Below are 27,582 nucleotides of genomic sequence, written 5' to 3'. Positions count from 1 at the left end.
TAACTTTTGTATGACTGAAGCTTTTAGTGATAGGTCTAATGCTTTAATATTTAATAATTTCTGTCCTCCGAATTCATATTCATTATATAAATATGCTCTTTTAATTTTGTCTGGCTTGCCGTCCAAATAAAATTGAATATTTTTTTCTCATATAATTTAAAAAACTGTTCGCTAGGCGTAGGCAAGACCATAAGCAAATAGGTAAACTGGGATAATACTAAAGAGTTAATCAGGGTGATTTTTCCACAAATTGACAGGTATTTTCCTTTCCATGGTAGTAAGATCTTATCTATTTTTGCTAACTTTCTATAAAAATTTATTGAAGTGAGATCATGTATTTCCTTTGGGATATGTATTCCGAGTATATCCACATCACCATCAGACCATTTTATTGGTAAACTACATGGTAATGTAAAAATTGTATTTTTTAGTGATCCAATACGTAATATAGTACATTTGTCATAATTTGGTTGTAATCCAGAGAGGTTAGAAAATGTATCTAGATCCTCTATGAGGCTGTGGAGGGATTCTAGTTGTGGATTTAAAAGAAAACATGAATCATCAGCGTACAATGACACTTTTGTTTTTAAGCCCTGTATTTCTAATCCTCTGATATTATTATTGGATCTGATTTTAATAGCTAACATCTCGATGGCCACAATAAATAGATATGCCGATAGTGGACATCCTTGTTTCACTCCTCTTGACAGTTTAAAACTTTCTGAGAAATAGCCATTATTTTAATATTTTACACCTAGGGTTACTATAAATGATTTTGACCCATTTTATAAGAGATTCTCCAAAATTGAAATGCTCCAGGCATTTATATATAAACCCCAGTCGAACTTTATCAAATGCCTTTTCGAAGTCTGTGTCATGAGCCCTCTCACTCCACCGGGTTACCACCTTAATTGGTTTCCACTATCTTCCACTCTGCTCACCTCCCTCTCTCTACTCAGCCTAACTAGCTCCACCTGTCCCTGCTCTGCCCGGCTCTAATTACTCTGCCAGCTGCGCTGCATTACCCACTAACCTCTCCCAGTATTTAAGGCCCTGTCTTTCAGCTCTCCGGTGTCAGATCGTCTGCAAAGCTCACACCCGGAACCTGTTTGCTCGCGCTTCTGGCTCACCCTGGTTTTGTGAACCCCGGACCTGCCTGTTTTTTGGATACTCTTCGCCTCAGGAGATCCAGACCTGCTTCTGCCATTACGACTCCTGACTACTCTTCAATCCCGGTAACTCTGACCAGCCTTCTGCCTTGCTACTACGTATTTTGGATTTCCCTTGAACTGTACTGCTGCCTGGTTTCATTCCGCCCGTTGTGTCTGTGTTTCCTCCCCCAGGACTTCTGGACCACCAACCACCGGGCGTCATCGGACGCATCGCTGCCACTGGGGGAGGCACAGACCCAGCACATCGGACGGGATAACCCCTGGAGCCTTCACTCACTCCCTACATCCCTTTCCCTTTAAGTTTAAATAAACTTTCTGGTGTGACGCAATTGTGGTCCTCTTGTCGTCTGTCTGAACCGTGACAGTACGATCTGACCATCATGGACTCAGCGCACACTTCCCGACATGGAAACCGAAGAGCCTGAGCAACCCACCGCCATGCTACGCCTGGAACACACTGAGAGAGAGCTAGGCCGCATGAGCGGCGTCATCTCCTCTCTGCTTCAGGTCGCCACCAACAGCATCAGCAGTTCCAGCAGCACCAGCAGCAGTCCCAGCAGCAGCAACAACAACTCGCCATGATCATTCAACTCCTCACCAACCTGACCCCAGCCAGTCTGCCCACCAGCCCTGCCCCGAGTTACCTGCCCCGGTCATTGCAGCCGCTGCCCGGGAACCCAAGATTGGAAACCCCGAGCGGTTCAACGGCGATTCAACCCAGGTCCGGCCATTCCTGACTAGCTGCCGACTTCAGTTCTCCTTGCAGCCAAGGACCTTCGCCACGGAGGGGGCTAAAGTTGGGTATGCCATCACTCACCTGACGGGCCGAGCTCGACTCTGGGGAACAGCAGAGTTCGAACGTCAAACCCCCGCATGTGCAACCTTCGACCTGTTTGCTGAGGAGATGCTGAAGGTGTTTGACCTGGATTCCCAACCGCAGAGGCGTCTCGTGAACTGTTCAGTATTCGACAAGGCAGACGTACAGTCGCAGACCATTCCATCGACTTCCGAACCCTGGCTAGACGAAGTTCTTGGAACACACCATCGTTGGTGGACGCGTTCTTCCATAGTTTGGCTGACTATATCAAGGACGAGTTGGTCTCCCATGAACTGCCTTCCACTCTTGATGAAGCCATCGCACTGACTGTCAGGATCGACAGTAGGATACAGACCCGTCGCCGTGGGAGGGGGCGCCAAGGTCCACCTACTACCGGCATTCGGAGAGATCCGACTGGGCTCCTGTCATCTACTGCCACTCACCCAGGTCAGCTTGATCAGTCTGAGCCTACTGGAGATTGGGCGAGCCTCTCTCACTCCTGCAGAGCGCCAGCGACGCCACCTCAAACCTCTGCCTCTATTGTGGAGGTGATGGACATCGTGTGGTAACCTGCCCTTTAAAGGGCCGAAGCTCACCGGGCATAGGGGGAGTCCGGTTGAGTTCAATGACCATCCAGTCCTCCGACCGCAAACCCCTGCTGCAAGTTCACCTCCGCCTCCCTGACTCAACTCACACCCTGGCTGCCCTGGTGGATTCTGGCGCCAAGCCAACATAATGGACATCAAGCTGGCACGCCAACTGGGACTGGAGAACCTCCGTTTGACACCTCCTATTCCTGCCCGGGCACTGGACGGACACTTACTCGGATCGGTCACTCATGTCACGGCCCCGGTCTCGATGGGTCTGTCCGGGAAACCATCAAGAAACTATCCAGTTTCACCTGCTCCCCTCTCCAGGCCAACCCCTCATCCTGGGTTACCCATGGCTCCGCCGGCACAACCTCAGCTCGACTGGGTGACCGGGGTGATCAGGGAGTGGGGAGAGGACTGCCACCGAACCTGCCTGCTTGCCGCCGCACCACCCCCTCGGCCAGTACCTACTAACTCCGCTCCTGACCCCTCCAAGGACCCTGTGTCGATTCTGCCAAGTCCCTGCATCGTTGCAGCTCTGACCTGGGCTGTTGAGGAACAGGTGCTGGAGGCTCTCCGTAACCAGCCAGGTCCCAGCACTTGCCCAGCTGACCGCCTTTTTGTCCCCGAAGACCTGAGGTCCCAGGTCGCTCAGTGGGGACATGACTCCCGCCTAGCTTGTCACCCTGGCTCCACCCGCACTTACAACCTGCTCGCCCAGAGGTTCTGGTGGCCCTCTCTGAGGAAGGATGTACGGGAATCGTCCAAGCCTGCCCCATCTGCAACCAACACAAGTCGTTCTGCCAGCCCCCCAGCCGGGATTGCTGCAGCCCCTGCCTGTGCCCAGGAGTCCGCTGGTCCCTGCTGCGCCTTGTCCTCCTCCTCCACGGCTCGCCGATGGTGGCGGGTTTACACCGTCCGCCGCCTGCTTCGGTCCAGACGGAGGGGGTAGGGGTCTCCAGTACCTCATTGACTGGGAGGGCTATGGACCTGAGGAAAGGACCTGGGTGCCAGCTAGTCGGATTGTGGATAGGACTCTCATCACCGCTTTCCACCAACGGCATCCTGATCAACCTGCAATCCGTAGGGGCCGCCCCAGAACCCTAACCTCCTGCCCGCCGGCTTCCTGTCCTGTGCCTGATCCTGTCTCGGGACCTGTCCCATCTCCCGACCACGGCCCTCCGGCTTCCTCCAAGGATGAGGACGTTCACTGGACCGCTCGGGAGGAGTTCTAGCCCTCCTCCGGCTCCTCCCCCGCCCGGCGTGGTGTTGCTCTTGGGACTTCTGGGGCCGTCCCTTGGGGGGGGTTCTGTCATGAGCCCTCTCACTCCACCGGGTTACCACCTTAATTGGTTTCCACTATCTTCCACTCTGCTCACCTCCCTCTCTCTACTCAGCCTAACTAGCTCCACCTGTCCCTGCTCTGCCCGGGCTCTAATTACTCTGCCAGCTGCGCTGCATTACCCACTAACCTCTCCCAGTATTTAAGGCCCTGTCTTTCAGCTCTCCGGTGTCAGATCGTCTGCAAAGCTCACACCCGAACCTGTTTGCTCGCGCTCTGGCTCACCCTGGTTTTGTGACCCCCGGACCTGCCTGTTTTTTGGATACTCTTCTGCCTCAGGAGATCCAGACCTGCTTCTGCCATTACGAATCTGACTACTCTTCAATCCCGGTAACTCTGACCAGCCTTCTGCCTTGCTACTACGTATTTTGGATTTCCCTTGAACTGTACTGCTGCCTGGTTTCATTCCGCCCCGTTGTGTCTGTGTTTCCTCCCCCCCCCCAGGACTTCTGGACCACCAACCACCGGCGTCATCGGACGCATCGCTGCCACTGGGGGGAGGCACAGACCCAGCACATCGGACGGGATAACCCCTGGAGCCTTCACTCACTCCCTACATCCCTTTCCCTTTAAGTTTAAATAAACTTTCTGGTGTGACGCAATTGTGGTCCTCTTGTCGTCTGTCTGAACCGTGACAGTCTGCTATGAATAGCAGGCCTGGTTTCCCATATTTTCCATAGTGTTCTATTGTTTCCAATACTTGCCTTATATTATCTCCAATGTATCTTCCATGTAAAAAACCTGTCTGATTAGAATGAATAATATCCGACAATACCTTTTTAATTCTATGCGCTATACATTTTGCTGCGGGGACTTGCTTCCATTCAGCCACAAGAGCATTAGTGTGGTCGGGCACTGATGTTGGGCTATTAGGCCTGGCTCGCAGTCAGCGTTCCAATTCATATCAAAGGTGTTCGATGGGGTTGAGGTCAGGGCTCTGTGCAGGCCAGTTCAAGTTCTTCCACACCGATCTCGACAAACCATTTCTGTATGGACCTCGCTTTGTGCATGGGGGCATTGTCATGCTGAAACAGGAAAGGGCCTTCCCCAAACTGTTGCACAGAATCGTCTAGAATGTCATTGTATGCTATAGTGTTAAGATTTCCCTTCACTGGAACTAAGGGGCCTAGCCCGAACCATGAAAAACAGCCCCAGACCATTATTCCTCCTCCACCAAACTTTACAGTTGGCACTATGCATTTGGGCAGGTAGCATTCTCCTGGCATCCGCCAAAGCGTGATTCATCACTCCAGCCGAAGATTGGCATTGTGCATGGTGATCTTAGGCTTGTGTGCGGCTGCTCGGCCACAGAAACACATTTCAGGAAGCTCCCGACGAACAGTTCTTGTGCTGACGTTGCTTCCAGAGGCAGTTTGGAACTCGGTAGTGAGTGTTGCAACCGAGGACAGAAGATTCTTCAGCACTCTACGGTCCCGTTCTGTGAGCTTGTGTGGCCTACCACGTTAGGTGGCCTACCACGTCACGCTGAGCCGATGTTGCACCTAGATGTTTCCACTCCACAATAACAGCACTTACAGTTGACCGGGGCAGCAAAATGACTTTGACGAACTGACTTGTTGGCAAGGTGGCATCCTATGATGGTGCCACGTTGAAAGTCACTGATCTCTTCAGTAAGGCCATTCTACTGCCAATGTTTGTCTATGGAGATTGCATGGCTGTGTGCTCGATTTTATACACCTTTCAGCAACATTTAGGGTAAAGTCAGCATTAGTGGGACATCAGATGTAGTAGGACATTTTGTGTTTGAGGGTAGGCTACTGTACTATGGTAATTTTGAAACCTAATCACAACACATGTTATTGGGTTGTTGCTAAATGTGTTCTTTGCATGACAAAAATTGTTTTGGTTAGTGTAACATCATTGTAGTGTGTGTGGTCAGGTTTCTTAGTTGAGGTGACCCATTGAAAATCATGATAAACTGCCATACTATGAAACCTTCCTCTAGAATGATAAGGATTATAATTCAACAATCTAGCTTTTGGTGTTAAAATGAATATTTATTATTATTGCTTTGAAATATAATAACCATTCATGTAAACAGCTTTTATGAAAATGGGTCCTCTGTAGCTCAATTGGTAGAGCATGGCGCTTGTAACGCCAGGGTAGTGGGTTCGATTCCCGGGACCACACATACGTAAAAAAAAATTATGCACACATGACTGTAAGTCGCTTTAGATAAATTTAGTCTGCTAAATGGCATATTATATGACTCCATATTTAGTGCGTGTTTCTGTCAAGGCGTCAGTGTAATGCGGTAGGACGAAGTCAGGCGCAGGACACAGAGCTGATCGAAAAACGTACTTTACTCCTAGGTATCTCAATCAACATACCTTCACGCAGGGAGGAACAAACCCGCTCACATACGACAACCAAAACATGGACAAACACGCACAACACACAGTGTGAGCCAGAGGGTTAAATAGGGAAGACAATAAAACATGATGGGAAACAGGTGAGACCAATACAGACAAAACAAGTAGAACATAGAAACATGGATCGGTAGTACTCCGGTGACGACGAACGCCAAAGCCTGCCCGAGCAAGGAGGAGGGGCAGTCTCGGCTGAATTCGTGACAGTGGGACACTAATGTATTTCTAATGATAGTGTTCCACTGTGGTGAGAAGGTGCTTGCAAGAGGGAAATGTTGAAAGATGGGACTGTTATGTTGCCTACAATTATCTTAATCCAGCAAATTGTGTCAATTACACATTTAGTAATTTCAAGGAGATATTTAAGCTTTTATATGTTTATTGTCTCTACACTTTTACAGATTTATTGAGGTAGCTAGTTGGAGAGTTGGATTGTTGTAAATATGATGTAGTCTACTCTTCTTTTTCTCTGTAACTCTTTTCTCAATTTTATAGACAGTTGGACTGGTAACAACCACATCTCCACTAAGTACATTCTTGTTCCAACTTCGGTACAGATCTCTGGCCCTTCAATGAAGCTCCACTGCCCAAATCTTGTGAATAGAAGTGAATTGACCTACATGGATCCTCTGTCTGAGCTGTCATCACTCTCTCCTCCTACATCCCCCCCACCCCCATCTATGTCCCCTCCACCTTCCCCACCCATGTCTCCCCCAACACCCCCACCAATGTCTCCTCCACCTCCCCCACCCATGTCTCCCCCAACACCCCCACCTATGTCTCCTCCACCTTCCCCACCTATGTCTCCCCCACCTCCCCCTCCCATCTCCCCACCACACCCACCTCCTCCACTGCCCTGTGGCCTTTAGACCAGTCGTGATGTCCAGCAACGGTCCAAGTTACGCAATCTGAACTGGGATCTCATTCTGAAGGAGAAGGTAGAGGGCCGTCATAGTGTCTGGACCAGTCCAGATGAGTTCCACGTAGACCTGAGCTCGTTGGATGAGCTATTTGGACAACAGAAGAGCTCTCCCCCCAAGAGGGACGTCAATTTACGGCATGGTCTCAGACCCATTGGCTCCCCTCCACGCAATGTACCTGAAAAGGTCAGCAGGCTGGTTTCCATATGGACAGGTATAGGCATAATATCTATCAGTCTTAATTGTGATGAAAAGTGTATTCCAGGTGTGGTGCTATCCTTAGAGAATGATTGGGATGTGGCTGTATGTTAATTGTTGTTCTGACTGTTATTCTCTGTTTCCGTCTGAATCTGTAGGCATCACTTCTGGGCGGGAAGCACAGTATGAACGTAGGGATTTTCCTCCAGCAATTCAAGAGGTGGGAGACATATATTTTAAACCCACTTTCATCAGGTTTGCAAAATAATGTCACTATCAGAGACATTTTTTATGTAATCCCTGCCATGTAACATGTCCCTGGCCAAACAAGCATTAGAGACAGAGGTATGACCTATATTATAACTCATTATAACTCATGGCTGTTGTCTCATGTCTTCACAGTGCAGTGAGGGAGACAGTGGAGGACATCAGACAGGGGGCTGGGCAGCATTATGGGAGTGACATGCTCAGTGAACTGTGCAAATTGCTGCCTGAGACTGAGGAGGTACTGTGGAGTTCTGTCTGTCTCTCCATATCATCTGTCTGTATTTAGTGGTCTTTATGTCTACATGTTTTTTCTGTCCTACAGTGTACTGACTCATGTTTCCTGTTCTGTAGGAGAGACGTCTCAGGGCGTTCCCGGGTGAGCATAGCCATTTTGAAGACACTGACCTCTTCATGCTCCTACTAGTGGAGGTGCCCAGGTGATTAAACATATTTTTGGTGGTTGGTCATCATCCTACTCCTACCAAAAGAAAAAGCTATTGAATCCTTTACCTAATTTATCTTCCTGTCTTTTGCATCCTGTTATTTTTCTCTTGTCAGTTATCGCTTGTGTCTGGACACCATGATCCTGCAGCAGGAGTTTGACCCAGCCTTATCTTCACTGTGTGTTTCAGCTTGCTGCATGGTGTCTGCAGCCACAGGTGAGGAGACAGCATGAGCCAGAGTGATTGAAATCGTTTGTCTTAGATCACTGAACTTTCTTGTAAGATTTATTTGACTTCCATGTTGTTTTGATCTTAGTGACATACTGTAAATGACTCTCTCTCTCTCTTTCTTAGAGCTTTTGAGCTGCCCAGAGTTGCACTCCATCCTACGGCTGGTCCTGAGGGCAGGAAACTACATGAATGCCGTGAGTAGCAGTCATCTGGCACCTAGACAGCCAATGCAGCCAAACATTGACCAATGTGTTGAGTGCATGAGTATGAATGAGTGGGAGTGGGAGGGAATGATCTGATCTTGTCATACCTTCTGACCAACAGGGAGGTTACACAGGCAATGCTGCTGGGTTCCGCATCGCCTCTCTACTCAAACTCGCTGACACCAAAGCCAACAAACCAGACATGAACCTGCTGCATTATGTGGCCATGGTAAAAATTTGCTAAATACTTCACAAATAGATGTTAAAAGGATTCTCCAACACTCCTTTCAGGGATATACGACATAAGCAGTCGGTTAGGGCCCCCAGCCGCTAGGGAGTGGATAAATAACAACAAATAGGGTACTGACAGCTGTCAGTGTAGCTAGCTAGCATGCTAACCTTATCTAAATAGCTAATGTTCTATGTTGTTGCTACACTGTATTCAAAAGATTAGCCAGCTGGCTAGTCTACTGAATGGCTGGTTCTGGAGCTGGATTTGTCATAAGTATTTATGGAAAACTTCGCCACAGATGGATAGGGAAAACCAGTATATTTTACTTTGCCATCAATTGTTATCTCCAAAGTTTTGTCATGTTCCATAAATTGCGGCCGCGAATCCACCATAGAAATAGAAAAAATAAGATGAGGCTCCGGTAATATGGATATTCTAACTATTGAACAGTTTGGACTAGATTCTACATTGTAATGGACACGGTGCAACCTTTGGTATGCTTCTGGTAGGCTACGCTACAGCAATGCCACGTCAGCCAGTGCTCATGCCATGGTTCTCACAGCTAGAGGAAGTGAAATGATAGGCTACAATGACTTTTCTCATGATGCAGACCGCAAATTATACTGTATGTAACAACATCCTGAGCGCATTGGACACAAAACGAAACACCAACACACATGTAACAACAGCACAAAATAGATAAACAAGTTTGTGGAGTTTTCTTTCACGGGTGCCTTCATTATAGGATAGATACTTGTGATTTCTAGCTGCACCAATCAAAGCATGGTCAAAACCATTCATCTTGGGGAGCTGGGTTCCAAAATGCAATCCTATCACTCACAATTTTACCATTTATAAAATGGTCATATACAGAGCATTCGGAAAGTATTCAGACCCCTTCCCTTTTTCCACATTTTGTTACGTTACAGCCTTATTCTAAAATTGATTAAATTAAAAAATGTCCTCATCAATCTACACACAATATCCCATAATGACGAAGCGAAAACAGTTTAAAAAAACATTTTTGCAAATGTATTAAAAATGTTAAACAGAAAAACCTTATTTACATATGTGTTCAGACCCTTTGCTATGAGACTCGAAATTGAGCATCCTGTTTCCATTGATCATCCTTGAAATGTTTCTACCTCTTGATTGGAGTCTACATGTGGTAAATTAAATTGATTGGACATGATTTGGAAAGGCACACACCTGTCTATATAAGGTCCTACAGTCGACAGTGCATGACAGAGCAAAAACCAAGCCATTAAGGTCGAAGGAATTGTCCGTAGAGCTCCGAGACAGGATTGTGTCAAGGCACAGATCTAGGGAAGGGTACCAAACATTTCGGCAGCACTGAAGCTCCCCAAGAACACAGTGGCCTCCATCATTCTTAAATGGAAGAAGTCGGGGGAGAAGGGCCTTGGTCAGGGAAGTGACCAAGAACCCGATGGTCACTCTAACAGAGCTCCAGAGTTCCTCTTTGGAGATGGGAGAACCTTCCAGAAGGACAACCATCTCTGCAGCACTCCACCAATCAGGCCTTTATGGTAGAGTGGCCAGACGGAAGCCACTCCTCAGTAAAAGGCACATGACTGCCCGCTTGCAGTTTGCCAAAAGGCACCTAAAGGACTCTCAGACCATGAGAAACAAGATTCTCTGGTCTGATGAAACTAAGATTGAACTCTTTGACCTGAATGCTAAGCGTCACGTCTGGAGGACATCTGGCATGGTGGTGGCAGCATCATATGTGGGGATGTTTTTCAGCGGCAGGGACTGGGAGACTAGTCAGGATCAAGGAAAAGATGAACGGAGCAAAGTACCGAGAGATCCTTGATAAAAATCTGCTCCAGAGCGCTCACCTTCCAACAGGACATCGACCCTAAGCACACAGCCAAGACAATGCAGGAGTGGCTTTGGGACAAGTCTCTGAATGTCCTTGAGTGGCCCAGCCAGAGCCTGGACTTGAACCCGAACAAACATCTCTGGAGAGACCTGAAAATAGCTGTGCAATTTTCCCTAAAAATAAGTTGAAATTGACCAAAGTATTTGGTCTCCACAATTCTTTATTTCACTGTTAATATTACAGAACCTTTGTTTTTGATTCAGAACTTAATATATCCATTTAAATCAGAAAATAAACAAATGACATTGACAAAATTATTGACACCCTAGACTTAATATTTGGTAGCATAGCCTTTGGTCAAAATAACTGCAATCAAGCGCTTCCTATAGCCATCGATGAGCTTCCTGCACTTCTGTACTGGCAGTTTGGCCCACTCCTCTTGTGCAAACTGCTCCAGTTCTCCCAGATTTTAAGGGTGCCTTCTCACAACTGCTGTTTTCATATCTCTCCACAAGTTTTCAATGGGATTTAGATCTGGACTCATTGTTGGCCACTTCAGAAGAGTCCAGCATTTTGTCCTGGGTGCTTTTTGAAGTGTGTTTGGGGTCATTGTCCTGCTGGAAGACCCATGACCTTTGACGGAGACCCAGCTTTCTGACACTGTGTCTGACATTGCACTCCAAAATGCCTTGGTATTCTCCTGATTTCATGATGCCATGCACACGTTCAAGGCACCTAGTGCCAGAGGCAGCAAAACAACCCTAAAAAACACAACTGAACCTCCTCCATATTTGACTGTAGGGAAGGTGTTCTTTTCTTTTGAAGGCTTAATTTAGTTTTCTGCAAACATAGAGATGGTGTGCTTTACCAAAAAGCTCTAATTTGATCTCATCTGTCCACAGGACATTCTCCCAGAAGGATTTTGGCATGTTCAGGTGTGTTTTGGCAAATTGCAGTCAGGCTTTCTTAAGTCTCTCTCTCAGCAGTGGGGTCCTCCTTACATATAACCCCCTTTCATTGAGTTGGCGACGGATGGTGCCAACTCAATGAATGTCGTACCTTGTGTCTGAAGGTCAGCTTGAATCTGTGTAGCAGTTAATCGAAGTGCTTTCTTCACCATTCAAACAATCCTTTGCTGCAATCTTCCATCAAGTTTTCTCTTGCCGCCATGTCCAGGGAGGTTGGCTACAGTGGTATGGACCTTAAACTTCTTGATTACATTACGTACGGTGGGAACAGGAACATCAAGGTCTCTGGAGATGGACTTGTAGCCTTGTGATTGTCCATGCTTTGCTACAATCTGACCTCCTCAGATAATTCTCTGGTTTTCTTTCTTTTCTCAATGCTCATTGCGGTACACACAGTGACACAAAACAGAAGAATGAGTCCTTTTCTCTGTTCAAACTGGTTGAATTAGTGATTTTTATATTGCAGGCACCTACAACTCACCACAGATGAGTTCATTTCCAAAGTAAAGGAGAATCACTTGCTTCTAACTACTTCTAGAAGGTGCCAATAATATTGTTGGGGCCATTTTAGGATTTCCTTGTGGAATAAGCTAACATTTAGTAAATTATTCAGATTTTTTTGTTTTGTTCAACTGCAAACCAAAGACATACGTGGATACCAAAATATGTTTATATTTCAACAGTTTTCTGGAAGAAATTGTGCATTATTTGAAAAAAGTGCAAGGGTGCCAATATTTCTGGCCACGACTGTAGCACTGTTTTTGCATGTTGGTTGGTTGGTTGATTGAGTCATTAATTCATCCATTAATTCACTCATTCTTTAATTCACTAATTCAGTCCATTGTTAATAACAATGTTAGGTCCCTTTACGGACTAATCTCACCTCTTGCTGTTCTCTCTCATCCATTAGACTGTTTGTGGATGTGGTGCAGGGGGATCTGTCTCAGCTGCACAGCAGACTAACTGCACTAGAGATGAGAATTCAGACTGAACTTGCTCTCCAACAGCAAATCAAATCCTTCCTCCGGGTAAGTGCTTCCTCTAAAATAATTAATAATATCTCAAAATAAGACCACAAGACTGCCACTTAAATGTTTCAGAAATGACCTTATATTGCAAGTAATTTGCGAGTAAATTGATTGGAATCTGGACTAACAATCGTAAGTTGTGAAAGGTAGTTTGCAAGACTTTTGTTGTGGCCTGTTGTTAGAGCACTGAGGGGAGGCTGGATGAGGTGAGAGGTGGAGGTGGAAGCTCTACTGCAGGCCCAACAGGACCTGGTAGACTTCTTCTGTGAGGACGATGTCACGTTCAAGCTGGAGGAGGCCTGCAGCATCTTTTACTCCTTCAACGTTCGCTTTCAGAAAGCTGTAGAAGTCAGCACCTGAGCAGCATCTGTTTGAGTTCAACCATATTTTCACTTCTCCCATTGATATGAATGAATGTTATTTTGCTACAATAATGCATGTGTGCTGGTTGGCAAGACTTCCATCAATGTACTTTTATTTACCCTAAATGATTCAGTTAATTCTAATTTGATTACTCTTCTGATTTGTGTTTCAGGAGAATGCAAAGAGGGAGCTTCAGGAACAGAAGCGAGCAGAGAGGGAGAGGATGGAGAGGGACCGGGACAGGACAGTGAGACGTCACTCCATAGCCACCTATTCATCACTGGAGGAAGACCTGGAGAGAACCCTGGAGAGGTGCCACTTCCATACCTGGTAGAGCCGCCTCAATGTGCGAAGCCCAGACAGCCGACTACGCGCCATGAGTACAACATTACACAGCTTACTGGAGAACATCAATGATGATGATACTACATAATCATGTGACGCACCACCACCAACCCCTGCCCATTCACCACCACCACCCCAGACAAAGCCTCAGCAGAGTGTGGCTGCTCCCCCCTCTGACCCCACCAACAGTATGCCAGCCCAGCCTGCCCAGGAGACCACCCCTCCGGTGGACAGCCCACAGTCGCCTCTGGAGAGTGCCCATCTGCAGGGCAGTCTACCAGAAGTGCCTGCCCCAGAGAAACAGCATGACACAGCCTCTGCCCAACCCACCACCATGGGACAGTCACAGAAGCCTGGGGAATGGGAGCGTCTGTATCCATTCATGGGAGACACAGTAGTGTGTCACACTCTTGTGACTGGCCTACACTCCTATAAGAACCTGACCCCAACACAGCCCCAGAAGGAGCCAACGAAAGGATCCCACTGCTGCTTACGGTTGAGGGACAAGCAGGAGCAGGACAGAGCGGCATCACCCCAGGTCCACAGAGTGGCAGCACCCCAGGTCCAGGGGGATAATGTGCGAGACAAAAAGGTGTGCACACCAGCTTCTAGGCTGCAGAGAAAAACTCTGCCCAGGAGCAGGGCTTCCAGACCCTCTGCCAGCCCCACTTACACCCTTTCCTCTACTGCCTCTGCCATCCCCACTTCCACAGCCTCTGCCATCCCAAAAATGCAGGGCAGGTCAGAAGCAGCCTCCACATGGTCCTCACTTCTCCCTCTCAGGAACTCAATGCGTTCCCCAACTCCATCCACCTTCAGAGATCATACTGAGGTCAGACAGGAAGGGATTGTTAGGGAGAAAATTATTTATCTGAATGAGCAGACAAAAAAAAGAATCTTCTTCGTCGACTACTAGAAAAAGACAAACCAAAGGAGAAGGAGAGAGAGAAGGAGAAGATAAAGGAGGAGGAAAGAGAGATGGAGATGGAGATCGAGAGAGAGAAAAGAAGAGGGAGATATCGAGGGAGAGAGAGAAGGAGTGGGAGGGAGTGAGAGGGGAGAGGGAAAGAGAGAAAGTAAAGCATAAGGAAGAGAAGAAAAGAGGGAAAGAGAGGTAGAAGGTCAAGGAGAAAGAGAAGGCCACGGAGAGGAAGTTGGCAAATGATAATGAGAGGGAAAAGGCAGAGGAGAAGAAGCAGATAAAAACTAAGCTAAAGTGGAGGGAGAAGGAAGTCAGTGGAGCCAGTGTCAGCTCTGTGTGTGTCCAAGCAGCTGCCCCTGCACCCTGACTGTCATACCTCTCTGCCCCGCTGTGCCCTTCAGAGCTCTGTGACCACTAGTGCCAAGGCCATATGCTGTGCTGTCATTGCTGCTGCGGCTGTGAATAAGGACAGGAGCAGCCAGTCCACAGTACCAAAGACCCAAGTTACAAAGCTGCCTGGCCCCAGGTCGAAGCTCCCAACTCCCCTATCCATGTGGAAGTGAGGCCACCCACACCCACTCAGTATGTGACCCAGACATACATAAAAACCCTCAGATCTAATATGAACAGATTCCAATGGGGATTCAAGAATAGTACATTTATTTGTAATATCACACTTCCTTGGCTTTAGCTGAGTAGGCTACCCTCAATTATGTTGAACTGAGGTGAGAACTGTGGTGAGAGTTTGAAAGTAGAATATTCTATCAGTATGCTGGACGTATTATTCAAGTTCATGTAGGAATTGGAAATGTTTGCTCATCAGTATCTGTATGCTGTTATTTATTCAGCTAATTTAATAGATAATCTATGATAATAAGGCATCTATTTTTATAATGATTTACTACTGAAAGTGTGATAAATATTGTAAGGTAGGTAATAAAAGAACACTCAATGCGTCCGGTTACGTAAACCTGCACCTTAGAGGCTGCTGCCCCATATACATGGACTTGAAATCACTGGCCACTTTAATAATGGAACACTAGTCACTCTAATAATGTTTACATATTTTTGCTTTACTCATCTCATATGTATATACTGTATTTTATTCTACTGTATTTTAGTCTATGCCACACTGACATTGCTCATCCTAATATTTATAATATTGATATGTTCCTTAATTCCATTATTTTACTTTAGGTTGTGTGTACTGTGTGTATTGTTGTGAATTGTTAGATATACTGCACTGTTGGAGCTAGAAACACAAGCATTTTGCTACACCCGCAACCCGCAAGATCATCAAAGACATCAACCACCCAAGCCACTGCCTGTTCACCCCGCTATCATCCAGAAGGCGAGGTCAGTACATGTGCATCAAAGCTGGGACAGAGAGACTAAAAAACAGCTTATATCTCAAGGCCATCAGACTGTTAAACAGCCATCACTAGCACATTAGAGGCTGCTGCCTATAGACATAGACTAGAAATCACTGGCCACTTTAAGAAATGGAACACTAGCCACTTTAATAATGTTTACACATCTTGCATTACTCATCTCATATGTATATACTGTATTCTATACTATTCTATGGTATCTTAGTCACTTAATGTTTACATATCTTGCATTACTCATCTTATATGTATATACTGTATTCTATACTATTCTACTGTATCTTAGTCAATGTCACTCTGACATCGGTCGTCCATGTCCAGTTGAAGTTGGAAGTTTACATACACCTTAGCCAAATACATTTTAACTCTGTTTTTCACAATTCCTGACATTTAATCTTAGTAAAAATTCCCTGTCTTAGGTCAGTTAGGATCACCACTTTATTTTAAGAATGTGAAATGTCAGAATAATAGTAGAGAGAATTATTTCTTTCAGCTTTTATTTCTTTCAGCACATTCCCAGTGGGTCAGAAGTTTACATACACTCAATTAGTATTTGGTAGCATTGTCTTTAAATTGTTTAACTTGGGTCAAACGTTTCGGGTAGCTTTCCACAAGCTTCCCACAATAAGTTGGTGAATTATGGCCCATTCGTCCTGACAGAGCTGGTGTAACTGAGTCAGGTTTGTAGGCCTCCTTTCTTGCACACACTTTTTCAGTTCTGCCCACAAATGTTCTATAGGATTGAGGTCAGGGCTTTGTGATGGCCACTCCAATACCTTGACTTTGTTGTCCTTAAGCCATTTTGCCACAACTTTGGAAGTATGCTTGGGGTCATTGTCCATTTGGAAGACCCATTTGCGACCAAGCTTTAACTTCCTGACTGATGTCTTGAGATGTTGCTTCAATATATTCACATCATTTTCCTTCCTCATGATGCCATCTATTTTGTGAAGTGCACCAGTCCCTCCTGCAGCAAAGCACCCCCACAGCATGATGCTGCCACCCCCGTGCTTCACGGTTGGGATGGTGTTCTTCGGCTTGCAAGCCCCCCCTTTTTCCTCCAAACATAACGATGGTCATTATGGCCAAACAGTTATATTTTTGTTTCATCAGACCAGAGGACATTTCTCCAAAAAGTAAGATCTTTGTCCCCATGTGCAGTTGCAAACCGTAGTCTGGCTTTTTTATGGCGGTTTTGGAGCAGTGGCTTCTTCTTTGCTGAGCGGCCTTTCAGGTTATGTCGATATAGGACTCATTTTACTATGGATATAGATACTTTTGCACCTGTTTCCTTAGCATCTTCACAAGGTCCTTTGCTGTTGTTTTGGGATTGATTTGCACTTTTCGCACCAAAGTACATTCATCTCTAGGAGACAGAATGCGTCTCCTTCCTGAGCGGTATGACGGCTGCGTGGTCCCATGGTGTTTATACCTGCGTACTATTGTTTGTACAGATGAACGTGGTACCTTCAGGTGTTTGGAAATTGCTCCCAAGGATGAACCAGACATGTGGAGGTCTACAATTTTTTTTCTGAGGTCTTGGCTGATTTATTTTGATTTTCCCATGATGTCAAGCAAAGAGGCACTGCGTTTGAAGGTAGGCCTTGAAATACATCCACAGGGACACCTCCAATTGACTAAAATTATGTCAGTTAGCCTATCAGAAGCTTCTAATGCCATGACATCATTTTCTGGAATTTTCCAAGCTGTTTAAAGGCACAGTCAACTTAGTTAAACTTCTGACCCACTGGAATTGTGATACAGTGAATTATAAGTGAAATAATCTGTCTGTATACAATTGTTGGAAAAATAGTAGTAAAAAAGTAGATGTCCTAACCGACTTGCCAAAACTATAGTTTGTTAACAAGAAATTTGTGGAGTGGTTGAAAAACGAGTTTTAATGACTCCAACCTAAGTGTATGTAAACTTCCGACTTCAACTGTATGTATATATTCTTAATTCATTCCTTACTTAAATTTGTGTGTATTGGGTATATGTTGTGAAATTGTTAGATATTACTTGTTAGATATTACTGCACTGTTGGAGCTAGAAGCACAAGCATTTCGCTACACCCGCAATAACATCTGCTAAACATGTGTATGTGACCAATATAATTTGGTTTGATTTTGATTTGAACATCTGCTAAACATGTATATGTGACAAATAAAATTTGATTTGATTTGAATTTACCTGTAATAATGAAAGTAGGCAAAAGAAAGGAGAAATAATGTATGGATGAGGTGATGTACAGGAAGTTGTACTTGGGGATATTCAACAAGATGCTTGAATATGGAGTGAATGGGTGAGGAGGGAATAAACAGAGAATGATCTGGTCAGGAATAAGACCCACTTTGATGAGTTTTGAAGTTATACATATTTAAAATGAGAGATGGAGTGGTGGGGTACGTGTGCTTGTAGGTGTCTTGATTAATAAAAAATGCATTAAAAGTGTATTTATATTTCGTACCTTGTGTTTATGGTTGTTCCAACTCTACACAAAACAATACAACTACGAAAATGTCATTTTGTCAGTGATCTGTGTGGCTTTTGTTAAATAACTCACTCCTCCACTGTACACAGACTGTACTGAAAAAAATATGTATGCACTCACTAAGTGTAAGCCGCTCTGGATTGAGACGCGTGTGGTGCAGGACAAAATGTCTAAAAGTTACCTTCTCGGCTGCCTCAGCTCGCTTGGAACCTCGACTGAGCAGGTGCTAAAAAAAAGTATATGTTAGCAGGTACCAGGTACTTTTTTTCGTAGACGGAAAACCAAAAAAGGCGAGGCGAGGCGAGTAGGTACCATGTAATGGAAAAGCACCATTAGATTTTGAAGAAGTGTAATATCGTTACATGGTAAGTTTAGTCTTTCCTGGTTTCAAAGGCTGCATTACAGTAAAGTGATGTCATTTTTCTGAACTTACCAGACTGTTCTAGCTGCTTCTATTATTTGCCTTTACCACTTAGTCATTATATCCACAATATGATAGTTATTTATCCGAAATCTAAATGTGGAAGATATTTTGTGAATGCACCAATTGTCAACCTTACAATATCGTTGCAATATCGACATCAAGGTGTTAGGTCAAAAATTTGATATTTGATTTTCTCCATATTGCCCAGCCCTAATGTCAATGCATACACAGTTCAGATGAATTGACACAAGTTCAGTGTCTTTGAAAACATTAACACACTGTGCAGTAGTTGACTTTTTTTCTTCCATTTACTAAAATCAAACTGTTCTGCACCTTCAGTGCTAACAGTACAGCATTCATGTTAGTCATTCTGTGGACCATAATGAGACAGGAAGCTTCAAAGAAACAGCTTTTTTTCCTTTCTTTTAAAAAGGAAAGTAAACTTTCAGTTTTTCCTTGCTTGTTCTAACACAACAAATAAAAACATGGGTTGGACATCAGTCTAAGATTCTTGATAACACTTCCACAGTCTCTACATATAGTCTAAGTGCATCAGTAACAGAAACTCCTGAGTTGGCAAAATTGCAACCTCTTCATCTGAGAGCTCACGGGCCAGCTGAACCTCGGGGACTGACACAGTGCCTCGATGAAGGCAGTGAGGTCCGTTCCAATCGATCCCATATTCTTCAGGAACCTGAATGGATGACAAGCATAATCAGTCTTGTACTTAAAACTAGTTTGACATGTCACACAAGATTGTTATTTTTGGTCACCAAGGCAGTGAGAAATGAAATGTTACTTATTCAGTTTTTTAAAATAATACAGCTTTGCATAGTATGCACTGTAGAAACTACAGCTCACAGGTTGATCTTTAAAAGCTCGGAGATTTTAAAGAGACAATAATCTATAGTAAATGTTTCATTTAAAGTATCACATTTAGCACCATTTTTTTCTCCCATAATTCCTTTGGGGGAAACAATTTAAGAAAGTGTTTAAAGTTCATTGTTAACCTCAGTAGGATCTCTCAGGGCCTTGTTCTCTGTAACTTCTCCAGAGTTGCTGTGGTGACTGATTCCTTTCAGTTCTAAGACCGTGGAAGTTCCAAGCATCTCGAAAAGAGTCGAGGGCTTTGCTGAACCAGTGGAAGGAAAATCCGGGTGCAGAGCGAAAAGATGGACTTCATTGTCTGGATTCAGTGTCTCCTGATCTTCCAATGAAGTAAAGATCTGATAGAAGAGGTCCAGGGCATGTTCATAAACATCTCTCCACATCCTCTCTATTCTGTGTTTAGGATAAAATTGAGAAATTGTTAATTTATGACATATGCTAAAGTACATTCAACTAGTATGTTAGTTGTGTGAGCCTAGTTGCTAAACATATTTCTTTACCGCTGATTGTGGACACTTCTGCCTGTGATGTGTGAATTCCTGTCGGTACCTCTGCTTTGATCATGAATTCTGCTACATCTGCATTCTCCCCCCTTTGTCAGACCGTACCCTTGATGGCAGCCCATATCTGCTCAACAGCGGCGATAAAGCTCTGTAAGACCGTATGAGCTCCTATTATTGCCGGCCACAGTCAGGTAGACCACTAAACGACTGAATCCATCCACCCCACCGTGGACAACAAATCTCCACCTGTTGCAAACACATGAAAAATATAACTTTATTGTATAACAATTGTAATGAAACATATAGAAAGATGCATTGTTTATCTGCTAATATCACTGACCTGATAAGCTTATGGTGGCCATCTATATGCCACAAAGAGTTTGGGCCAGGAACAAAATACTGCCGTCGCCTTAATACACGCAGCCTCAGACGTCTCATGTAGACTCTCTGCATTGACTCTGCGTAAAGACTCTTGCAGTCTTGAGACTGAGGGGAGGAATTTAAAATGAATAACCACACACTCACTGGCTACTTATTTTGAGGATATAGTGGTGTCATAATAAAATAAATAATGTGTGTAAAACAGTCAACTATTACAGAACCACCACAGCTTCAAAAATGCACTTTACTGTCAGATATTGTACATATACACACATACATACATACATATACATACATATATACATACATACATACATACATATATATATTTATATATATATATACATACATATACATACATATATATACATACATACATATATTTATATATATATATATATATTTATATATATATATATACATACACACATATATATACATATATATACACATATACATATATATACACATATACATATATATACACACATATATAGATAGATAGATAGATAGATAGATAGATAGATAGATAGATAGATAGATAGATAGATAGATAGATACCACATGCTCGAACAGAGATGACCTGAGATTTTTTGCCTCCTATGATATTTTGCTTTTCTATGATTATATTATACCCTTTACAGCAGGGGCACATCCGGACAGCTGAGAATATTACTGTCAGATATTGTTCCACCTCTATTAAACAGGAGGCTAAAAATCACAGGACATGTCTATCCTGATGATACAAGTCAGCCGTCCTGAAATGTGTGTTTCTCTTCACATTTCTTCTACACATTCTACATCTCAGAGGCGATGTCTTTCCATAAGCGGGCTTCCTTCACCTTTCAAAGGGGCAGAGCTCCAAATTAAAAATACATTTAAATAATGCCATATTATTATCTACTCACTTGGAACATGCACACCTCTTTGCATTCAGGTGACCACGCATTAGCTTGTAGCCGGTGTTTGGATGACTTCTGTGAATTTCACTTACAATACGGTCTAACTCCTCATCATTCACAGCTGAATAGAGATCTGTCTTTCTGTACAAACAAGAAAAACACAACATCAAGTAATGTTACCTTAAACGTCATATTCTTTCCGAGTGTATGAGAGCAGCAATTCATAAACAGAAAACTCATGAATTTAGTGTAAATACCTTAAACTGTATTGTTGCATGCGCCTCCTGATGGTCCTCTTTGACACACCGAACATCGCTGCAATTTGCTGCGGGAACTCCGGTATGTCAAACGCTCGGTATGTCAAACGCCAAACGCCCCGGTCCCTGTGTGTGTTGGGCCTGAAGTGCCCTGGTACCAGAGAAGCGGTGGACAACTTCTTCTAGATTTGCAATCACTCTGTGGTCGATATCTTCGTCGGAAAGTGCGGAAATGACTCCAACAACTTCAATAAGTTCCTCTGCTTTACTAGCTACATGCTCTGGGTCAGCAGGTCCTGCTTCTACATCCTCTGCTAAGTTTAAAATGTCTCTAACCAACTCCCTGGAAAGTTCACGGAGATCCTCCGTTGTCTCGATCCAGGTTGGCCTACTCAATAAAGAGCGTCTGCTAAATGACTAAAATGTAAAATGTGAATGTACTGTAGCAGCTAGCTACTACAACAACCAGAATACAATAGGATTTGGGCAAGAATCCCCGGATGAAATACTTCTGCTACAACAACGAAAGGAGGAGGGCGCGAGACAAGAAGCAGTGGGGCAATTTATCAAGATAACCTGACTTTCAGCTCCGTTAATGGGACATTTCAACTTCCCTACTAAATTCTTTGTGAGTTGTGTTCTTAATTTAGCCTGGTTACAGAATATTTCCAACAAGTTATTCTTGTTCTCGGCCAATTTGACAACCTAGCGTTTAGCTTAGCTTGTAGCTGTGGCTATCTTGCGCTAACTCTAGCTAGAGTTCATAGCTAGCTAACGTTATCTACCTACGAAAACAAGCGCGTGCTAGGTGGCTAGTTAGATAGCTATCTAGTTGGCTCAAAGTGATCTGGTTTTCCTGGCGGATAGCTAGCTAAAACGCTTGGCTGTACACAACCGTTTTATTTTCATTCAATGATACGTTACTATTACGTTTGTCTACTTAGCTCGCCAAGTTAGCTAAGTAAATAGTGCAACTTTTTTCTAGCTAACGAGAAATAAAGTTATCTAGCTATCTTGTTTGCTAACTAAGTAGCTAGCTGAGCAAGTAACGTTAGCTAGGTCATGTTTGGCTATCATATTTGATTCATGCATTTAGCTATATTCTTACGAATGTCCTAGTTATGTGTTTTTTCTTACAGTGTTGGTAAACCCTCTCTGCCTCTTTACATTGAGGACCACATTGAAAATAAGTGTTGCAAAACACTGTTATCCTCTGAGTTCACTGATTTTACTCAATCAGACTACGTTGAACTTATGATCAGCATTTCATGGTCATATTTCTCCCCTTTCAAATCAAATGAAATTGTATTAGCCACATGCGTCGAATACAACAGGTGTAGACCTTACAGTGAAATGCATACTTACAAGCCCTAACCAACAATGCAGTTTTAAGAAAAGAAAAAAAAGTTAAGTACAAAATAAAAATAGCAAATAATTAAAGAGCAGCAGTAAAATAAAGTAACAGTAAGGAGACTATATACAGGGGGTACCGGTACAGAGTCAATGTGCAGGGCACCTGACTCACACTCTCATTGCCCCTTGTTTCAGGCACACTAGTCGCCAGTGTGGATGAGGGAAGCATGCAGACCATAAAGTGTGTGGTGGTGGGCGATGGTGCCGTGGGTAAGACTTGCCTGCTTATCTCCTACACGACCAACGCCTTCCCAGAGGAGTACATCCCCACCGTGTTTGACAACTACAGCGCCCAGATAAGTGTGGACGGCCGCGCCATCAGCCTTAACCTGTGGGACACGGCAGGCCAGGAGGAATACGACCGCCTGCGCACCCTCTCTTACCCCCAGACCAACGTCTTCATCATCTGCTTCTCCATCGGCAGCCCCTCCTCTCACGCCAACGTACGGCACAAGTGGCACCCAGAGGTATCCCACCACTGTCCCGGAGTTCCAGTGCTGCTGGTGGGCACCAAGAAGGATCTGCGTGGAGATACGGAGGCGGTGAAGAAGTTGAAGGAGCACGGCTTGACCCCCACCACCCAACAGCAGGGCAATGCCTTAGCCAAGCAGATCGGTGCTGTCAAATACCTGGAGTGCTCAGCTCTGATGCAGGAAGGTGTGAGGGAGGTGTTCGCAGAGGCTGTGCGAGCTGTGCTCTACCCCGTTACCAAGAAGAATGACAAGAAGTGTGTTCTGTTATAACTTTGTGCCTAGACTGTAGGGGGACAGGGGGAAGAGACTCACACAATTGGCTTGGCCATTTTGGCTCCCAATAGGCCTTCCACGTTCTAACCCTCACCACTGTTAGCTTTGCCTGGCTTCTATGTTAATTGATTGTTTGTCAAGAGGTCCTCTCCATTAAGATATGGTTTTAATTGATGCCATCAGCCTTCCTATGGATTTTTTGTACCTCTGAAATCAAAAACCAAAATGAAGATGCCAAGGGATTTCGATGGAGCCTTCTCAGCTGCCTTAAGTGTCCCCACCAGCTACATGTTTAAGAAGATTACATCTGCTTTTCTTTTCTCCTTCATCAGGCCAGTCTTATAACGTGTTGGACCTTTTCTGTTAACCTTGCCCTCGTTTTCATCTGATGTGAATCGCAGGAATTTTGTGTCAATCAATAGCCACCGTGTTAAACATTTTGTTCATCCCTCTGTGCCATTATAGTTATAGTCTTATTACATTAGGGCTGTCAATAAGAGACAGTTTGCCTCTAACGTGGCTCATAAGCCAGGGTCGCAGGACATCCGCTGAACTAGCCTCGCTGGAATTAGACAAGCAAGGGTATATGTATGACACTGTTACCCCAAACACAGGCACACTCTGATTAGATCAGTCTGTCTCCTATTGCTCTTTCACTTACTCACACTCCTTCTCTCTCTCTTACTCTGTAAAGCCATGAGCTTGCCATTGCACACAATGTTTTTTTGTTAAAACAAAGTCCTGATTGTCTCAGAGATTTGAATACAGATTTGGATGGCCATGTCTGCTAAGTAAACAGATCCCAAAGATTAATCTTCCATTTGTATTGCTGTTGTTGGAAGAAGTTGGCAAGAAATAATTTTATGAGTGATTGAGAGACTCCTCTCCCCCAAAAACTCAAACCTTCAGTCAGCTTACCTGCTTATGCGTAATAAACCATAAGTCAAACAGAAACCACAAGGCAAATACATTCCATGTTATATTGGCACTGAAATCTATGTGCTGATTAATGCTACGCATTAGGATGTCATAAAAATCCTGTACTGTTTAGCGTTACCGCCCTCATGTAGGTACGTGTGTTGAAGGTACCACATGTCAGCAGTGATGCTACTCATTTGTGGCTAACTGTGTTAACTTATCTAGGGGTAATGGCAAGTATGTATGACTAATAATGCAACAGGAGCTGCAACCCTAACAGTTACTAATATTGCATGGGCTGCATGAACATGCTTGTGGGATATTGGAGTGGAAAGGTATGTGCCTCTGCTGCAGGGCAGATGCCTACCTGAGAAGTGCCTACATATTTTATCCAAACCACTCTAGCAGGATTCTTTCAGTGCCTGCTGGTTATTATTGGTATGACTAGTTCTGTCGTTTGCCTCGTACCTTTGGTGATGTCATATGGGATCTGTGCAGCTTCTGTCCTTAAGGGCCACAGGGTCAGCTGGTTTTCATCAGACCGCAGCATTGAATTGAATGTAAAGTATTGCATTTGATGGACACCTGTTTATAAGTCATAGTAAATCTGCTGACTGGACAATACATGTGGTGGAAACCTGCAGAGTCTGTAGCACTTGAGAATTAAAGTTGCACTTCCTCTGTGTGGAAGTCTTTGCCTTCTCAAACAGATGGAATGCCCCCCACCACTGCCTGATAATAAATGGGTTCTGATGGAATGTCGTAGGTTTCTTAACAGGTAACCTGCTTTGACATGTATAACAGGTGATAAAGGTAAAATTAATAAGGGCAATTTTGTTTACATTTTTAAAAAATAAGGCCGACATATTCTCTTATGTCTTTGGAGCTCAATGCCATTCTGTACTGCAGACTAAAGAGGCTTGGTTGTGGAATTTATGATCCAAAAGAGACATTTGGCATTGGATATTTTATCATCCATTTAATTCCGGATACAAGTGCCATGGTCTTTATCTATTATGTGTAAACACTCGACTTGATTATATATTTTGAATTAATCATTTTTTTACAATGGGAAGTCGATGTGTGTACTTTACAATACATCACATTTTAGATCAACGATTGTTACCTTACATTATGTAACATGCATTACATTTACAAATAATTACTTTGATAACAATTTCTTACAATTAATTATATAAGCGTAAAAATCAAAGGTAATGTAAAATAATGGGCAACTCATTTCTTAAATCTATTGTGTCGTCAGAGCAGGCATCAAGGAAACATCACCTAAGTTAAAAATTATATATATATATATATATATGAAATGTCTCTCCTATACTTACATATCACTGAAAGGGTCATGTGTGGTACAGTGAACCCAAACCATATATTTGGTATTCCCCAGACTTGCCCTGCTGCACACAGCCTAAAATTGCTGAAAACTCATGTTTGGCCTCTTTTAATCTCCTTTAGCTGAAAGGGATGACTTGGCCTTGAAGTGCCTCAAGGATTGTATGGTGGTATGTGGTTTTTGACATAAGCACTGTGGAATTTGATTTGTGCGTTAAAAATTAATTTTAACTGCAACAAAATCCACTTGAATAACAATTCTGTGGAAAATATCAGTCATGCCAAATAAACACAAACGTAAACTTTTGAATTTATCTCAACTTTGTTCATGTCTTCTGTTGTATATTTGAAGCACTATTGAATGATGAAGACCTCAGCAGATAAACTGATTGAATATTAGACTGTATGCTTGTATAAACAGGAGGAATATTCAACAACTCAATTGACAGAGCCAGTGAGGGTAAGTCACCCCCTCAAAAAAAAACACTTTCAATATAGTCTGAGACAAGCACCTAGATTTGGTTTTACAGTTTGCTCACATCCCACAACAAAGGACAGAGAGCAGCTGCAGCATTCACATTGAACACTCTTACATCATACTTTGCTGTGACACCACTGTACACAAACATCTCATTGTCACTGCTTGGTGTAGCTCCCGTGTAGTTCAGTTGGTAGAGCATGGCACTCACAAAGCCTGGGTTGTGGGTTTGATTCCCATGGGGGACCAGTATGAAAATGTATGCACTCACTACTGTAAGTCGCTCTGGATAAGAGAGTCTGCTAAAATGTAAATGAATTGTCTGTGCTGATGCATGGATGACTGGGCTCTTGCCCTGGTGGTTGGCACACAGATGTGTAGTGGGAACCATATAATTCATTCTACAGTGCTATGAAAAAGTATTTTCCCCCTTTCTAATTTTCTTTACTTTTGCATATTTGTGATACTGAATGTTATCAGATCTTCAACCAAAACCTAATATTAGATAAAGGGAACATAAGTGAACAAATAACACAACAATTACATATTTATTTCATAAACAAAGTTATGCAACACCCAATTCCCCTGTGTGAAAAAGTAATTGCCCCCTTACACTCAATAACTGGTTGTGCCACCTTTAGCTGCAATGACTCCAACCAAATGCTTCCTGTAGTTGTTGATCAGTCTCTCACGTCGCTGTGGAGGAATTTTGGCCCACTCTTCCATGCTGAACTGCTTTAACTCAGTGACGTGTGGGTTTTCAAGCATGAACTGCTCGTTTCAAGTCCTGCCACAACATCTCAATTGGGATTAGGTCTGGACTTTGACTAGGCCATTCCAAAACGTCCAATTTGTTGCTTTTTAGCAATTTTCATGTAGACTTGATTGTGTGTTTTGGATCATTGTCTTGCTGCGTGACCCAGCTGCGCTTCAGCTTCATCTCACAGACGGATGGTCTGACATTCTCCTGTAGAATTCTCTGATACAGAGAATAATTCATGGTTCCTTCTATTGGCCCAGCGTCGTCCAGGGTAGGGGAGGGAATGGCCGGCAGGGATGTAGCTCAGTTGATAGAGCATGGCGTTTGCAACGCCAGGGTTGTGGGTTCGATTCCCACGGGGGGCCAGTATAAAAAAATATATATATGTATTCACTAACTGTAAGTCGCT

General features: G+C 43.9%; 2 protein-coding genes across 2 annotated transcripts; both read left to right on the top strand.

Annotated features, from left to right (window-relative positions):
• The first annotated feature begins 6,539 nt into the window (after positions 1-6,539).
• On the top strand, positions 6,540-14,837 carry LOC121574174 (FH2 domain-containing protein 1-like). Its single transcript, XM_045222745.1, has 14 exons — positions 6,540-6,558; positions 6,950-7,089; positions 7,181-7,417; positions 7,588-7,649; positions 7,832-7,934; positions 8,048-8,133; positions 8,255-8,355; positions 8,494-8,564; positions 8,695-8,802; positions 12,549-12,644; positions 12,882-12,992; positions 13,180-13,319; positions 13,542-14,184; positions 14,676-14,837. The coding sequence occupies exons 1-14, from the start codon at positions 6,540-6,542 to the stop codon at positions 14,835-14,837; spliced, it is 2,079 nt and encodes a 692-aa protein (XP_045078680.1).
• A 7,184-nt stretch (positions 14,838-22,021) lies between these two features.
• Positions 22,022-26,249, top strand: LOC121573653 (rho-related GTP-binding protein RhoG). Its single transcript, XM_041885791.2, has 2 exons — positions 22,022-22,136; positions 23,057-26,249. The coding sequence occupies exon 2, from the start codon at positions 23,089-23,091 to the stop codon at positions 23,662-23,664; it is 576 nt and encodes a 191-aa protein (XP_041741725.1). The 5' UTR covers positions 22,022-22,136; positions 23,057-23,088; the 3' UTR covers positions 23,665-26,249.
• The last annotated feature ends 1,333 nt before the right edge of the window (positions 26,250-27,582 follow it).

Source organism: Coregonus clupeaformis, chromosome 9, assembly GCF_020615455.1.
Source record: "Coregonus clupeaformis isolate EN_2021a chromosome 9, ASM2061545v1, whole genome shotgun sequence".
In the NCBI taxonomy this organism is placed as follows: Eukaryota; Metazoa; Chordata; class Actinopteri; order Salmoniformes; family Salmonidae; genus Coregonus; species Coregonus clupeaformis.
This window is presented reverse-complemented; position numbering and strand designations above follow the sequence as displayed.